The 17,930-nt window shown below is 45.9% G+C and overlaps 1 protein-coding gene across 2 annotated transcripts in view; it reads left to right on the top strand.

The window, feature by feature from the left end:
- ALOX5 (arachidonate 5-lipoxygenase) overlaps positions 1 to 17,259 on the top strand; it is a 357,857-nt gene extending 340,598 nt beyond the window's left edge. For both annotated transcript variants that reach the window (XM_075348962.1, XM_075348961.1), the window contains exons 12-14: positions 11,087 to 11,187; positions 14,755 to 14,925; positions 15,735 to 17,259. In XM_075348962.1, coding sequence (XP_075205077.1) covers positions 11,087 to 11,187; positions 14,755 to 14,925; positions 15,735 to 15,914 — 452 coding nt within the window. In that variant the 3' untranslated portion in view covers positions 15,915 to 17,259. The remainder of the gene's footprint in view (positions 1 to 11,086; positions 11,188 to 14,754; positions 14,926 to 15,734) is intronic.
- Positions 17,260 to 17,930: the final 671 nt, after the last annotated feature.

The raw sequence follows: 17,930 nt of genomic DNA, 5'->3' as shown, positions 1-17,930 counted from the left end.
ACTTTTTTAGTTTAGTTCCTAGGATTGTCGGGGTTAAAAAATAAGAAAATGCACAATGCCTCTCCACCACTGTGCCAGTCTTAATTAACAAAATACTGTAGTGCCATCATTACAGAACATGACCCCTATGATGCCAATGAAAGATGGCACAAGACCATTGGGTCCAGTGACTGTCTCAGAGCCAGCTGTCAGTCAGTCCCGCGATGTACAGCCGCTGTTTACAGTGCTGTGAGCGGTGACTGTAATTGCTCCGGGCACGCCAGAATGACCGAAAGCTGTAAGATCCCATGAGAAATAAAGTTACTTTCTTCTTAGTGCAAACACGTTCAGTACTGCGTCTGGGCACCTACATGACCTTATTAATAGTGATGAGTGAGCACTACCATGCTCGGGTGCTCAGTACTCATAAGGAGCAGTTGGACGCTCGGATGGGTGCGACTCAAGCAACCTAAGTATAATGGTAGTCAATGGTGGACTCAAGCATTTGTCCGCAAGATTTAATGGAAAAATACTCCAGTTCCCCATTGACTTCCATTTTACTCGGGTGTTCGAGTCACGCCCATCCGAGCGTTCAACTGCTCCTTATGAGTACTGAGCACCTGAGCATGGTGTGTTCACTCATCACTACTAATAACGCCAATAGTTGCATTCAGAGTTGCGCAAAAATATTACAACTTATTAAGATGTTTTATGCCACATTACTGATTGACAAACACCTCAATGAATCTGCCACAAAGTGTGTTGGAGAATTGTAACCACTGAAAAAGGGATTTTGTTTTATCAAAACAAAGTTTTATGCTCACTTAGTATAACTCACCCCTATAGAATTACTGTGCAGTGACATTAGGATGCAGGTATCACTGCTCTGTCCTTTCCTCAATCACAACACTAAGCAGATTAAAGGGGTTGTCCGGTCTAAAAATAAGTCTGCAGTCACTCTACGTATCAGTCTATGTGACCGAAGACCAGGGCCGGCGTCATCAGTACACCTGGGCCCTGGACCGCCAAACGGGCCTTCTTGCAGACTGCAGGGTGGCGTACCGCCAATGGCGGCAGCAGGCCACGTATCTGCTTTGGAGCCCGTGAGTCAGAAGAGAGGCCCAATGCCAGCGCTGCACAGGGCTCCCTCACCTCCTGCGGCCTCCCTCCGCCGCTGAGGATCGCACTTTGAATTGTATCGGCATCGCTGATACAATTGAAAGCAATGATTAAAGAGGGAGCGGCGCGCTTCCTCTCTCATCATTATCCTGTAGCGTCTATCTGTGTCTGCGCTCTTCCTCTGAGAGCTCAGTACATAGGAGTGTGATGACGTCATTACTGTGCACGCCTGTGTCTTGAGCTGTCAGAGCGGCAGAACAGAGGACGCGCTGAGGAGACCGGAGCAGCGGGGGAACGAGGAGGAAGTATGTATTGATCACGGTGGCCAGATGACTGTGGGGCTGCATAGTGCTGCTGCATAGTGCTGCTACATGGGTCTGCATAGTGCTGCTACATGAGGGGCTGCATAGTGCTGCTACATGAGGGGCAGCATAGTGCTTCTACATGGGGGGCTGCATAGTGCTGCTACATGGGGGGCTGCATAGTGCTGCTACATGGGGACTGCATAGTGCTGCTACATGGGGGGTGCATGGTGTTGCTGCATGGGGGCTGCTGCATGGTGCTGCAACAAGGGGGCTGCTGCATGGTGCTGCTACATGGGAGCTGCATTATATTATGTGGAGCAATCTGGGGTGCATTATATTATATGGATGAATATTTGGTGCATTATTTTATATGGATGAATATTTGGTGCATTATATTATATGGATGAATATTTGGTGCATTATTTTATATGGATCAATATTTGGTGCATTATTTTATATGGATGAATATTTGGTGCATTATGGAGGCCTATGGGGGATGAATAATACTATGGAGGGATATGCAGGTGCATTATATGGAGTAATATGAGGCTGCATTAAATTATGTGGAGCAATATGAATGCATTATGTTTTCTGGAGAAATGGGGGAGCTGTATACTTCTATACCCCCCAGAGCTGTATGTCCCCTCCACCCCAGTGCTGTATACCCCCATAAGTCTAAGACCCTTCCACTCCAGTGCTGTATACCCCTCAGAGCTCTATGTCCATTCCACCCCAGTGCTGTATACCCCCAGAGCTCTATGTCCCTTCCACCCCAGTGCTGTATACCCCTCAGAGCTGTATAACTCCCTCTGGAGCTGTATGCCCCCCCATTGCTGTTTGCCCCCCTCCTCAGTAATGTGTATGCCCCCCAGTAATGTGTATGTCCCCAGCCTCTCCTGTGATGTATATACAGCAGTGTTTGTGTGTGGCCATGTCTGTTAGTGACGGCCACCAATCGGTGCAGCACAGCCAAATGTCCTGGAGTAGCTGGACGGTAGACAAGCGGGAGATGTGAGTGAGGCTGCTGCCATCTTCCCCATATTAATAATACCTCTAATGTGTGTGCATGTATGATGTGTGTCTATGTGAGTCAGTGTATATAACTGTGCAGAGATTTATGTCTGTTTATATGTGTTTTTCTGAATTTCTCTTTAAATACGTATATGTACTGTGAGATAGCGTGGTCGGCTGCGCAGCAGAAGACACGGGATCCAGGCATTAAGGTTCACAGCACACGGGTTTTAATGTCCAAACAAAAGTCCACAACAATATACATGTGCCTCTCCAGCAGAGAGCTCAGGGAGTTGTGTTCACTTCCCCCACACCCGGCACACCTGCCCTTGTTCCTGATTCTATTTAACCCTTCCTTCAGCCTGTAGGGAAACAGCATTAACCCTAGAGTGGATTTACTTTTTATCATGGAGTGAGCACAACCGGGGCGAGACATACCGGCCGTCATAGATAACCCCGGTCATAGTCTCACATACCCCCCCCTCAGTTCAAGCGTGCGGGGTTGAACTCCCGCCATCAAACACAGGCCGCGGGACAAGGCATCGGCGTTGCCCTGCAACCTACCGGCCCGGTGTTCAACCGTAAACCGGAAGTTCTGCAGAGAAAGGAACCACCGGGTAACCCGGGCATTCCGTTCCTTGGCGGACCTCATCCAGACCAGTGGAGAGTGATCCGTCACCAAGCGAAACTGTCGTCCCAGCAGGTAAAAGCGTAGGGACTCCAAGGCCCACTTGATCGCCAGGCACTCCTTCTCCACTACGCTATAATTCCGCTCGGGAGGGGTGAGCTTCCTACTTAAGAAGGTGACGGGGTGTTCCTCCCCCTGAACCACCTGAGACAGCACTGCCCCCAGGCCGACCTCTGAGGCGTCAGTCTGCACTATGAACTCCTTCCGGAAATCAGGGTGTACAAGAACGGGCTGTCCGCACAGGACCCCCTTCAGGGCCCGGAAGGAGTCCTCGGCCTGCGGAGAAGGTCCGTCAAGGGGGCTGATAGTCCCGCAAAATCCTTTATAAACCTCCTGTAGTATCCCACGATACCCAGGAAGGCCCTAACCTGCTTCGTGGTCAGGGGTCTAGGCCACTTCCGGATCGCCTCAACCTTGTTAATTTGGGGCTTAATCACTCCTTGGCCTATCACGTAGCCCAAGTAGCGGGCTTCCGTGAGTCCCAACGCACATTTCTTGGGATTGGCTGTCAATCCGGCTGTTCGAAGCGCGTCTACCACCGCCTGTACCTGTTCCAAGTGGGTCTGCCAATCGGAGCTGTAAATAATGATGTCATCAAGGTACGCTGATGCATACGCCTGGTGGGGTTCCAGCACTAAGTCCATCAACCTCTGGAACGTGGCCGGAGCGCCATGTAACCCAAAAGGCAAGACAACATAGTGGAAGAGACCCTCCGGCGTAACAAAAGCGGTTTTCTCCTTGGCGGACTCCGTCAGTGGCACCTGCCAGTACCCCTTGGTCAGGTCGAGCGTGGTAAAATATCGCGCTTGTCCCAGCCTATCAATCAGCTCATCCACCCGGGGCATGGGGTAGAGATCGAACTTGGATATTTCGTTCAATCTCCTAAAGTCATTGCAGAACCTTAAGGAGCCATCGGGTTTTGGTATTAGGACAATCGGACTAGCCCATTCACTCCGGGATTTTTCGATGACCCCCAGGCGTAACATTGTCTTTACTTCCTCCGATATGGCTTGTCGTCGAGCCTCCGGTACCCGGTATGACTTCAGGTGTACCTTCAGGTGGGGCTCAGTGACAATATCATGTCGTATCAGACTGGTCCTACCGGGCAGCTCGGAGAAGACATCGGGGTTCTGCTGAACCAACCGTCTGGCTTCTCGCCTCTGAGTCTTGGTGAGGGCTTCTCCAATCCTTACTTCCGGTTCGTCCTCTCCGGAGGTCGCTGGAGCCGGATGTGAACGACCCGAAGAGGAGGGAGATGGGGAAAAAACAGCCATCAGGCTTTCCCGTTCCTGCCAAGGTTTTAATAGGTTGACATGGTATATTTGTTCAGGTTTCCGCCTACCGGGCTGCAATACTTTATAGTTAACCACCCCGACTCTTTCCTTTATCTCGTAGGGGCCTTGCCACTGAGCCAGGAATTTACTCTCCGCCGTGGGTATTAATACCAACACCCGATCCCCGGGTTTAAAGGTCCGCACGGTGGCTTGTCTATTGTAGCGGCCGCTTTGCGCGGCCTGAGCTTCCTTTAAATGCTCCTTCACAATTGGCATGACCGCGCTTATGCGGTTCTGCATACCCAAAATGTGTTCAATCACACTTTTATGGGGGGTGGGTTCTTGCTCCCATGTTTCCTTTGCCAGGTCCAACAATCCCCGGGGATGTCGCCCGTATAACAATTCAAAAGGCGAAAACCCCGTGGATGCCTGTGGCACCTCACGGATGGCAAACATCAAATAGGGAAGCATCATATCCCAGTCTTTCCCGTCTTTTGAAATCACCCTTTTTAGCATGGTTTTCAGGGTTTTATTGAAACGCTCGACTAAACCGTCCGTTTGAGGATGATACACAGACGTACGCAACTGCTTGATCTGGAGTAGCCGGCATAGCTCTTTGGTCACTTTAGACATGAATGGGGTCCCCTGATCCGTAAGGATCTCCTTGGGCAACCCTACCCGGCAGAACACAGCAAACAACTCCCGAGCTATAAGCTTTGCTGCAGTATGTCTGAGAGGTATCGCCTCGGGATACCGGGTGGCATAGTCAACGATCACTAGGATGTGTTGGTGCCCTCGAGCGGACTTTACGAGGGGCCCCACCAGATCCATCCCTATCCGTTCAAAAGGGACTTCTATAATGGGTAACGGTACCAACGGACTGCGAAAATGGGTCAGGGGTGCGGTAAGCTGACACTCCGGGCAGGTTTCGCAGAACCGTTTTACCTCCCCAAAGACTCCGGGCCAATAGAACCTTTGCAATATTCGCTCCTGCATTTTCTTGACCCCTAGGTGGCCACTCATCAGGTGTTTATGAGCCAAGTCGAGGACCCGCCGGCGATGCGGCTGGGGCACCACCAACTGCTCTACCCCCACGCCCCGTATTTCATCTACCCGGTAGAGTAAATCCTGCTTAAGAGCGAAATGGGGGTACCTTACCTGGGCACCGGGCAGCTGTGCCACCCCGTCAATTACTGTCACCCGACTCCGGGCATGTATTAATGTAGGGTCCTGGAGTTGGGCAGTCCCAAACGTATCCGGGGACGCCTCCAACTCCGGGATGGGTTCGACCGTCTCAGCCTCTCCTGCCAATACCTCTAGGGGTGACCTATCGGGTTCACATTCTGTCCCTATCATGGGGACCCCTACGGCAGGTGTCCCGGATTCAGGATTGTAGGGCTCAGGTCCCGGACTGACCAATATCTGAGGAGACTTAGGGGGTCCCTTCCATAAAGTCCAAAAATAGGGCAGATCCCTTCCTAGGATCACGTCATAGGGAAGAGTGTTAAGAAGTCCCACCTCATGTTGCACCTGACCGCAAGGTGCTGTGATGGTGACAATCCCTGTGGGATAGTCTCGGCGGTCCCCATGTATGCAAACCACCCCCACGGTACGTCCTGTGGCCTTTACTTTAGCCCTCAAGGTGGAACGCACAAGGGTCACTAAGCTTCCGGAATCCAACAATCCTGTAACCGGACATCCATTCACCTGTATTTGGTACAAGTGGGGCTCCGTCTCTGGGGAGACCAGGTCAGCGGTACACACCACCTGAGCATACATTGAACCCCGCCGGGTAACCCCACAATCCATGGGCTCCGTGGTGAGTGGACACTGGGCTTCCATATGTCCCACCCGCTGGCACCGCCAACATCTAATGGGGACGGAAACCCCCTTTACAGGTTGTCGTTTAGGGTACAGAACCTTCCGGACCTCAGGAATGGCGGCCGCGGCCTCAGACGGGACAGTAGGGGACTCCTGCACCGTTGTCAGCGGTGGGTCCTTGGCCCTAGGCTTGGAGGGGCCGGACCGACGGGCGGTACGCAAAGTCTCAGTGTCCCGTATCAAGTCCTGCGTAGCCACATGCCGCTCTACCAGGGACACTAATTGGTCCAGGGTACTCGGGTCACCCTGTCCTACCCACCGTTGAACGGTGACGGGTAAAGTGCGCACAAAATGATCCACTACTACCCTTTCCACCATTTGCGCCGGGCTCAGAGTGTCAGGCTGCAACCACTTTTTTACAAGATGTAACAAGTCATAGGCCTGGGAGCGTACGGGTTGGTTTGGCTTCCTCATAGAACCACTGATTTACCCGCTGAGCCCGTACATAGGTATTCACCCCCAACCGAGCCAGTATTTCGGCTTTCAGGGTCACATAGTCAATGGTGTCCTCGGTACAGAGGTCCAGGTACGCTTTTTGGGGTTCCCCCGTCAGATAGGGCGACAATACCTCAGCCCACTGGGGGGTCGGCAGCTTTTCCCGCTCGGCCACCCGCTCAAACACCGCCAGGAACGCTTCCACATCATCCCCCGGGGTCATCTTTTGCAACGCTTGTCTCACCGCTTTCCGGACGCTGCCGTCGTCACCCGGTCCCGGGGTTGTTGCTGCCGGTCCGGCACGGATCGACTTGGCCAGGAGAACCATCTGTTCTTGGTGCCTTTTTTCCTGCGCTTGTAAGGATTGCTGCTGACGTTCCAACGCCCGGAGCAGGTGTGCATTGGTCTGTTGCTGCTGTGCATTAGCCTGTTGCTGCTGTGCATTAGCCTCTTGTAGCTGTGCATTAGTCTGTTGCTGCTGCCTTAGTATGTCCTCCATGGCGTCGCCGGGTTTGGGCTGTAGTATAGCCGCTCGAATCCAGGACATGTGCTGCTGGGTCACCAGGGATGGATGCTACACCTCACCGGCTGTCATGCCCGCATTCTCCACCATATGTGAGGTAGCGTGGTCGGCTGCGCAGCAGAAGACACGGGATCCAGGCATTAAGGTTCACAGCACACGGGTTTTAATGTCCAAACAAAAGTCCACAACAATATACATGTGCCTCTCCAGCAGAGAGCTCAGGGAGTTGTGTTCACTTCCCCCACACCCGGCACACCTGCCCTTGTTCCTGATTCTATTTAACCCTTCCTTCAGCCTGTAGGGAAACAGCATTAACCCTAGAGTGGATTTACTTTCTATCATGGAGTGAGCACAACCTGGGCGAGACATACCGGCCGTCATAGATAACCCCGGTCATAGTCTCACAGTACGTATGCCTGTATGTGTATGTATCTGTATGTGCGTGTGGATGGGGCCCACTGAGACTTTTTCGCCCGGGGCCCACAAACACCTGGAGCCGGCCCTGCCTGAGACTTATGATTCCTCTCAGCGCACAGTGTGTGCGCTGAGAGGATTTGCCAGTTTATAAGCCGGGAACGGTGGTCATGTGACCGCAATTGCATGATATGCATGTTCCTGGCCAGAACCCGACTAGTGGGCATGGTCTAGTGCAATACAAGTGTATTGAGCAAGGTCGCGTCCACTAGATGGTCCCACCTACTAGCTGGACGTACCCTCTACATATTCTTGCATTGAATGAGACCACACACGCTTGTATTATGCTAGGCCATGCCAACTAGTCAGATTCTGGCCGGTAATATGCATATTGCACAATTGCGGCCACGTGACCAACGTTCCCATCTCAGAAACCGGCAATCCTCGCAGCACACAGTGTGTGCACTGGGAGGATTTATAAGTCTCCAGTTACATAGTCTGATACATTGAGTGATAAGGAGTGACTATAGACTTATCATTCTAGATATATGAACAAGAGATAAGATCCGCAGCAGATAATATGTTAATAAATGCAATGAAAAAACCCGCATATAACCTAATTTAGTTAATCGGTGCAGAAATGCTACAGAAATCCTGAAACATCATAAACTCACCAAAAACTCATTTTTTTTTACCTTTTTATCACTACCCATGCTGGCATTTCTACGTGCAAACACTTCTCCATAAGAACTTAAAAATACCAAGAAACTTCCCTTAATTTGCATCATAACTTCTGCAGAAAGAATGGAGGTCCATACAGGGATTGAATTTACAACTTTGGTGTCATTAATGCCATGCTATAGCCAGCCCATGTAACCAGCCTTGTAGCATGTTGTTTTTTTTTCTGCCCTCTAAGGGGTACTTTGAACACTTTGTACTTTGAGGTGGGGTCAAATCGAAAGTGACGCACATCCGGCGTCGCCTGTCAACATCGGAGTATGTGAATCCTTTTTACTACGTTTAACGAGCACAAAAACGTCGAAATCGTATGATCGGTGTAGCGTCGGTCATTTCCATAATTTCGGAAGGACTGATGTTACGATGTTGTTCCTCGTTCCTGCGGCAGCACACATCGCTGTGTATGAAGCCACAGGAGCGAGGAACATCTCCTACCTGCGTCCCGCCTGCAATGAGGAAGGAAGAGGGGGGGCGGAATGTTTATGTCCCGCTCATCTCCGCCCCCCTGCTTCTATTGGCCGCCTGCCATGTGACGTCGCTGTGACGCCACACAACCCGCCCCCTTAGGAAGGAGGCAGTTCGCCGGCCAGATCGACGTCGCAGGGCAGGTAAGTGCATGTGAAGCTGCCGTAGCGATAATTTTCGCTACGGCAGCTATCACAAGATATCGCAGCTGCGACGTGGGCGGAGACTATCGCGTTCGGCATCGCCACCATCGGCTTGCGATGTCGTAGTGTGCAAAGTACCCCTAAGGCTATGTTCCCATCATGAATTTTTGGTGACTTTTTGATGTTGCAGCATTTCTGCACCTGTTATGTAAATTAGGTTACTTGCAGTTTATTACATGCATTACATGCTTTGACAAAACCTTGCTATACTTATGTGCAGACTACATACGTTTTTGATGTGTTCCCTCAGTGAAAACGGGTGTGCGTTTTTACCTGCAAATTTTCTGCATCTAATTCAATTTTATGGGAAAAATCTGCACATAAAACTCAGCGTACCCACAACAGAAATTGATATGAAACATGCACTGTAGGTCAGTTAAAAAAGAAGTCCAGTGTGCATGAGATTTCTATATATCCTATCCATCTTTCTGGAACTGTAACACTTTTCTTTTTTGACACAGTAAAAATATAGTGTCAAAAACTCACTAAAAACCTATTGTGTAAATAAACTGGAAGACAAAACAGGCAAATATGGTCTTATCGAGGGGTGTTATGGAAGAACAACACTGAGAGGTTGTGAGACTCACAACCACTAAATGCACATGTCAAACCGGCTGCTGCAGCCCCACATGGAACCAAATAAATTGTATAAGATGGGGTCAAATGCTGTGCTGCCGAAGTAAGGATCAATAAAGAGGATTCTTTTCAGTGACTTTATTTCTACGTGTTTCGGATAAATCTATAAGTGATTTTTTTTTCCTGAAGAAGGAGAATGTTTTCTCCGAAACGCGTACAAAGTCTCCGAAAAGAATCTTCTGGATTGTTCCTTACTTTGGCAGCACGGCATTTGACCCCTTCTTATGCGATTTATCTAAAAACTCATTGTGGGCACACAGCCTGATACCTTTACCTATTGTACCCACTATTTTTTTAAAAGGGTTCAGGATAATTATAAGAGTGGCCATTGTCTACCAGAAACAGCTTCACACCCGTCCTCTGGTTTTATCTCATATTGTAGTCCAGCATCTTTCATTTTAATAGCACGAAGCTGCAGAACCACACACAACTTGTGAACAGGCTGTGGTGCTGTTTTGGGAAAACACCAGACTTATTTGTAATGTGTATTCATATCATTCAGTTGACAAAGAAATCATGTAGCAGTGATCATGTAACAGCAAAGCATATTCCCAATGATGAGATAGGTGTTGATATGTTATAACTTTGGTTTTAGATCAACCCCTTTAACTAGTGGTTCACTCCTCAGCATAGTGGCCACACATCAATGTAAAGCTCATAAAGAAAGCTTTTCTCAAATACCTTGTATAGTCAATTCTGCCTCTGAGCGGTGTTATTGTGGTCTGCTCGTCCCCATCACGTGACCCCCAGGTTCCATGATCTCTGAGGTCCGGTGATGTCACGTCAACTTCGAGTTGACCCGACATCACCGAGCCCGGCCCCAGTCTTCCAGTGTAACTGGGCTGTAGGCGGTGTTTCACTGCTCATCACAGCCCAGCATCTCGCGCACTCTCTCCTTTGCTGCAGAGCGCCACAAGCAGGAGCGATGCTGGGCTGTGACGAGCGGTAAAACTTCACCCACAGCCCAGTCACTCAGGTGATGTCACATCACCAGATCTCAGAGATCAAGGAGCCCGGGGTCACGTGATGGAGATGAGCGGACCGCAATAGCGCCACTCAGAGGCAGAATTAACTAAACAAGATATTTGAGAACAGCCTTTTTTATGAGCTATACATCGATGTGGAAACTAATGCTGAGTAGTGAACCACCTCTTTAAGCATGACAAAGAACAAGGGACCACTCCCAATTTACTGTGCCACACAAAAGTTAACAGATTTTTTTTATCTGAGTAGTAAATGTCTATAAGAGGTTGAGAACCCTGGACAACTGCACCTCTTCCTCCTGTCCCTCACCCTCCTCTAATATGACCTTGATTAAGACACTGTGTATTGGTATAGATAAAAATATTAAAACGTATAAATGAAGTAGAAGAGGTAGACTAGATAAACAGATTCTTAACATATTGTTTTTATAGGTTTTCCCAAAACTCTCAAAACCAAAGAAAAATTAGTGGAATACCTCACCCTTGTCATCTTCACGGCGTCCGGACAGCATGCCGCTGTAAACTTTGGTCAGGTCAGTTGGTAATAAATATGATAAAATAAGTACAGTGGGGTGGTCAGTAGGGTAACAAACAGGCAGGAGGTGGTATTTATGGTAGGATTGGTGAACAGGGTTCTATTGGGAAAAACATGGCACTTGTTAATGATGGAATTCACGTTAATATGAAGAAAAGAAAACAGTTCCACATTTTATGAACATCTTAAAAATTTTCAAACTATTTTTATTCGCAATTAAACACAAAGCGCAAGAGTCTTTAAATTTACCAAAATATAGAAATACCCCATAGACACCGTGATACAAATGTATAAAACATTTTATTTTATAGTGCACAGGGTATTACAGTACATATAAATTAACAATCATGAAAAACCAGATTGAGTAGGTGAAGGAAGAGGGGAGACCCCCACGTGACCCAGGAATTATATCAAAGTTGTGTCGGACCTGCTGAACCAGATGATTACAACACTTAATGTGGCAACCTGATGACCATAAGGATAATCCTATGTAGGGACAAAACCATCCACTGGGCAGCTAGTACCAGAACCCATGGCCTGGGCCTATGGCCTTAAATTAGGTCATAACTCAAAGGGCCTATATGTGGAGCTGCACAATGGACGGAAAAACCTACTAAGGCACTGTTATCACTCAATACCAATTTACAAGGAAAAAAGGTAAAAAGTGCCCAAGCAGTATCATGTAAGTCAATCATTAATGAGGCATACAGGCTTACCACAAACAGTTAAAGCGTCCGAGAATCCTGGAGGGCACGTGGGGACCGACGTCGGTCAATAATGATTGACTTACATGATACTGCTTAGGCACTTTTTACCTTTTTTCCTTGTAAATTGGTATTGAGTGATAACAGTGCCTTAGTAGGTTTTTCCGTCCATTGTGCAGCTCCACATATAGGCCCTTTGAGTTATGACCTAATTTAAGGCCATAGGCCCAGGCCATGGGTTCTGGTACTAGCTGCCCAGTGGATGGTTTTGTCCCTACATAGGATTATCCTTATGGTCATCAGGTTGCCACATTAAGTGTTGTAATCATCTGGTTCAGCAGGTCCGACACAACTTTGATATAATTCCTGGGTCACGTGGGGGTCTCCCCTCTTCCTTCACCTACTCAATCTGGTTTTTCATGATTGTTAATTTATATGTACTGTAATACCCTGTGCACTATAAAATAAAATGTTTTATACATTTGTATCACGGTGTCTATGGGGTATTTCTATATTTTGGTAAATTTAAAGACTCTTGCGCTTTGTGTTTAATATGTATCTTCGAGTTGTTGCCTATAATATCTGGATTTTTATGTTATATATTTTTATTCGCAAGTAGTAAAAAAAATAACTCAGCAAGTATACATGACAGTACAGTCAGGCCAAAGTTTCAACACACCTGTTCATTATAATGCCGTTCATGCAATGGTTTTCCTTGTTCTTATTGCAATGTGCACATTGTAGTTTCAGACTGAAGGCAGCAAAATCACGAACAAACATATATGGAAACAGCAAGTAAAAAAATACACATGAAACAAGCCAGAAAATGTGTTAAACCTTAGATTTCTCAAAGTACCCTGCTTTAACTATGATAACAGCTTTACACAACTTTGGCATTATCTCAAGCAGCTTCATCAGGAAACGACAGTCAATCACTTTAAGATATGAAAGTCAGTCAATCCAGAAAATTGCAAGAACCTTGAGGGAATGCTCAAGTGCAGTCATGAAAACCATCAAACGCCATGATAACATTGTCCTCCTGAAAGAAATACCTGCACATGACAAGTTCATCAGTTCCAGGCCTCAGAAACTACAAATTGAGAGCACCTCAGATAACAGTTCTCATAAATGATGCACAGGCAATAAGTAGCAGACACATCTCAACATCAACTTGGAGACTGCAAGAAACAGGCCTTTTTGGTTAAATTTCTGCAAAGAGGCTGCTACTGAATACCGCAAACAAGGAGAAGAATGGCTTGGGTTAAGCAACACAAGGACTGAATATTAGAGAAGTGAAAATCTGTATTGTGGACTGATAAATATAAGTTTTGTCATGTCTTTGTGAGGCCCCCTTCACACGCACGTGTCTCCGGTACGTGCTAGGTCCGTGCCCGCATGTACCGGAGACACGGGCACACGTAAACCCATTAAAATCAATGGGTTTGTGCACGCACATGTGCAGCCATTGGCCCGTGCCTCTGTGTGGAGCAGACGTGAGCCCGTAGCGAGCTCCACACAGATGCATGTCTGTTTTTCTCCGGCAGCACGGGTGTCACGCGGCCCGCACCCGTACCACACGGATGTAGTGTGGATGTGGTCCCATGTGACAAGCGCCGGAGAAACACACGTGTCAGAGAAAATAATAAATCTTTACTCACCTTCTCCAGCCCTCGTGTCTCTGCCGTTGCTGTCACTTGCTGCCGACCGCCACTCATTATGCTCATTTAATATTCACTTCACTGCGGCGGAAGCGGCAGCAGCGGGGAGTCGGCAGGGCTGGAGACCGAAGTTCAGCACCACGGACAGCGACGCCAGGGACAGGTGAGTTGAAAGTTCTTGTTCTCCGTGTGTTATCACGGATAACACACGGAGAACACACGTAGTGCCATAAACACGGCACATGGAGGGGAAAACGCACCTTTGACACCTCCGTTAAACACGTGCGTAATTTTCACGGACGTGTGAAGGGGGCCTGAGACAAAGAAATGGTGAGCAGATTGTTTCTACATGTGTGGTGCCCATTACGACATATTGATGGGAAGGTGTGATGGTGTGTGGGTGCTTTACTGGTGACACTGTGGGAGATTTATTTTAAATTGAAGCCATACTTACCATAGCATTCTGCAACTTCATTCCATCCCATCTGGTTTGCACTCAGTGGGACCATCATTTGTGTTGCACTATGATAATTATACCTCCAAGGCTGTGTAAGGTCTGTGGCCATGGAGAGGTATGGAGACTGCTTCAGATCATATGTCGTCCACAATCACCCAGCCTTAGCCCAATTGAGATGGCTTAGGATTATTTAAAGTAAGGTATCCAAAAAGCGCTCTGCACTTCTAGGAACTCGTTCAAGACTGTTGGAAGTCATTCCAAGTCACACCTGATGAAGCTGCTTGAAGGAATGTTAAGGTGGCGTAAATTTGTTATCAAAATAAAAGGGGGACTTTGTGGAATCTAAAGTTTAATACATATTCTAGTTTGTTTCACAGGTTTCTTTACTCCTTGTTTCCATATTCTGTATGCACCTTTGGGGTTTTACCGTCTTCAGTCTGAGTCTGCAATGTGCACATTGCAATAGGAACAAGGAAATCCATTCCATGAAAAGGTGTCCCAAACTTTTGAATGGTGATGTAGATAGAGGATAAAAGAAAGGTAGCACTTACCACTTTACACCACAAGGGAAGTTTTAATTAATAGGAAAAATGTTTTTACTATTGTCTGCTGTCTAAATCTAGGGTGCGTGTTATAAGATGCGTCTTATAGTCTGAAAAATACGGTAATACATTTATACAACCTATTAAGCACAAGAAATGTCTTCTCCTTGCATACCTAATCTATTAAAACTTTGTGCCCTGTAGTACGATTGGTGTTCATGGATCCCAAATGCTCCTCCAACCATGCGCTGCCCTCCACCAACAACGAAAGATGAAGTAACAATACAATATATCATTGAAAGCTTGCCTGACAGAGGTCGATCATGCTGGCATCTTGGAGCTGTATGGGCTTTGAGTCAGTTTCAAGACAATGAGGTAAGCAAGTTAGTAACCAGATGAACCATATGTCCTGCATGTATCTATTTGATTTATTTAAAGTTTTCTACCTTTGACAGCGTTTAAAGGTAATCTGTCATTAAGGTCAACCTCCCTCCCCCAAATCGCATATATGGGCCTGCCGGTCTTTGAATTCTAAATCCATCAACACCTTTATATGTTCTATATGCTGCTGCAGTTGTGAGAAATTGGACTTTTCTTGCATATGCAAATTAAGTGCTATAGGTGTGATAGAGCACTTCCCGAGCCTTTGTCTTCTGAAGTCGTTTGCCCACCCAGCACCATCCTCTTTAAATTGATAGCTCATGCTCTGATTTCCTTGCTTTGCTCCTGGCATCACACAGAAAGTGGTCTTTCAATTAAGATAAAGATGCTGTGCTGGGCGGGGAGATTTCAGGAAGCAGAGGCTGGTGAAACATTACGTCAAGGCACTTACTATTCTTAATTTGCATATGAGTTAAAGTCTGATGTCTAAGGAAGGCAGCAACAGATAGTCGATAAAAAGGTGTCGATGGATATAGCTTTCAAAATCCTGCATGGCAATATATATGGTTTGGTTGTGTTGATCTTACTGACAGATTTGCCTTTAAAAGCTGCAGGTATTTTTAGCATAAAAAAATCATTTTATTCCAAAATGTATTAATTCAAGTCAATGTTATATTACTAATTCTTTCACATAATGGCAATGATAATTGTCTTTGTTATCTCTCTATATCTCCATTCTGTAAAACACAAACGTAAATGATGGTTTAGAATTTTTTTTCACCTTATATCATGTTGTCATCTAGTTGTTTCTAGGCATGTATCCTGATGAACATTTTGTTGAAAAATCTATAAAACAAGCCATGGCCAAATTCAGGAAAAACCTTGAAGAGATCACCAGTCTCATCCTTGATCGCAATAAGAATAAAAAGCTGCCGTATTATTATATGTCTCCAGACAAGATCCCGAACAGTGTTGCTGTATAAGTTTACTGAAGCTACTTGGTGGATCTACAAGATCACATATGAATGTGTGATGAGGACCCTTTGTTGTCTGTAACAAAGTGCTAAAAGTTTCATTTTATTGCAGTACTTATATTTCATGCAGGAAACTACATTCTTGTTTTATGCTATACAGATATCTCAGGTAAAGAGAATCTGTCAGGAAAAATTCACCCCCAAACTATTTTTTTTTTTTTTTTATAATTCTTTAATATTTTAGAATACAACATAGATAGGTAGGGAACCATCATGACACTTTCTTACAAGTTATGACAATGTGGATTCAGAAAAAACATTAAGTATATTAACAACTTATAACACTGTCAGGTGGTTTCAGGAATAAAGAAAAGTGGATCTAAGAAGAAGGTGGAAGGGGATGGGGGGGAATTATGAGGAAGAATATAGGGGTATAATACGTGAGAGAGTAAGATAAGAAAGGGGGAGCTAGGCCTAAACTATTTTTATATCCACATGAAGCTCTTCCAAAGACAAGTCCAGCAATATCTTTACGTGACCAGTCTGTTCCTCCATTGCTGAGAAATCAACATTTGAATTGATATGCAAATGAGGCTGCAGATCTAAAGCCTCTGTCACTCCAGCTCTGTTCCCTGCACAGCAATAGCTCCTCCTGCTTGACTGACAGCCTCTATACTGTCAAACAGGAGGAAGTGATAATAAATAAATAAATAAATAAATAAATAAATAAATAAATAAATAATAAAGGTGTGTAGCTAGGCAGGGAATAGAGCTGGAGCGGCAAAGGCTTCAGATCTACCATAGCTCTTCAGCCATGTAAAGGTATTGCTGGACTTGTCTTTGAAAGACCTACAAGTACATATATGTACAGTAAATTGTTTGGGGCTGAAATCCTGCCAACAGATTCCTTTCAAGAAAATTTAATTTCTCAAAAAATCATAGACAACAAAATACCAAGACACTGTGATATCAGGCCACACTGTGCTAAATGAAATAATGAGCTCTGCTGCATCTGTTGGATTAAATTTGGCTTTGTACATTAGAAACATAGATGGTTAGATAGAAACAGTAAATTTGTAGTAATATGTCTGTAGTGCTATAAAGAATAAACCTTGTCATATACCTTACATTAGTGATATACAACTAACAATGGTACTAGAATAGATAGCAGGTTATTAGTTATACACAAAATAAAGCATATACAGGTGACTGACAAAAAGTATCTCTTCATGACATCGCATGATATAACGTTTTATGGAATCAATTTCTGCCTATACGAGGCACCAACTAGTTGCTACTTCAGAACATACAGGCAGAGAAGAGAATCCCATATTGTATCTTCTATTGTTTTATATGCTGATTTAAACTTTGAATAAAAAAATTAAAGTAAAATATATTGTCAGTCTCCAATTCCTATCCGATAGAAATCCCCACGTGTCAGAATGTTTTTAAGTGTGAATGTGGAGTTATGGCTGCAAGCCATGTTTCTCCAAATATAAGACAGGGTCTTATTGTTCGCCAAAGGATGGGCTAGGGCCTAATTTTAGGGAATGTCTTATTGTTTTCCATGAACAACAATCTACATTTATTCTTGAACTAAAAAAAATCAACATTTATTCAAATATAACAATATTCTCTACATATAAACAATATAATCTGTTTGGGAGAATGTTGTTAAGTTAAAATGGCTGCATGGTCCCCCATAATATCATGTTAACCTGAAAATAAGACAAACGCTTATAATCTTTTCTGAAAAATTTGAAAAATGTGCTAGGGCTTATTTTCAGGGGGTGTCTTATATTTGAGCACCAAATGCCTGCTGAATTAATGCCCGAGGATTGCTCCACAATTTTCGGTGTCTCTTCTGAGCTGACAGTTGCATAGAAATACACGCTGCCACTCTCATATCAGGAGTGCCACCAAGGATTGTATTGTGAACGCGCCGGCTAATTAAGTGAATGAATATTCAGCCTCATTTCCCCGTAATCCTGCCCACCGCTCTGAGTCCTGCACCCACACTCTATG

Source organism: Anomaloglossus baeobatrachus, chromosome 5 (genome assembly GCF_048569485.1).
Source record: "Anomaloglossus baeobatrachus isolate aAnoBae1 chromosome 5, aAnoBae1.hap1, whole genome shotgun sequence".
Classification (NCBI taxonomy): domain Eukaryota; kingdom Metazoa; phylum Chordata; class Amphibia; order Anura; family Aromobatidae; genus Anomaloglossus; species Anomaloglossus baeobatrachus.
The sequence above is the reverse complement of the archived record's forward strand: the minus strand, read 5'-3'. Positions and strand labels throughout refer to the sequence as shown.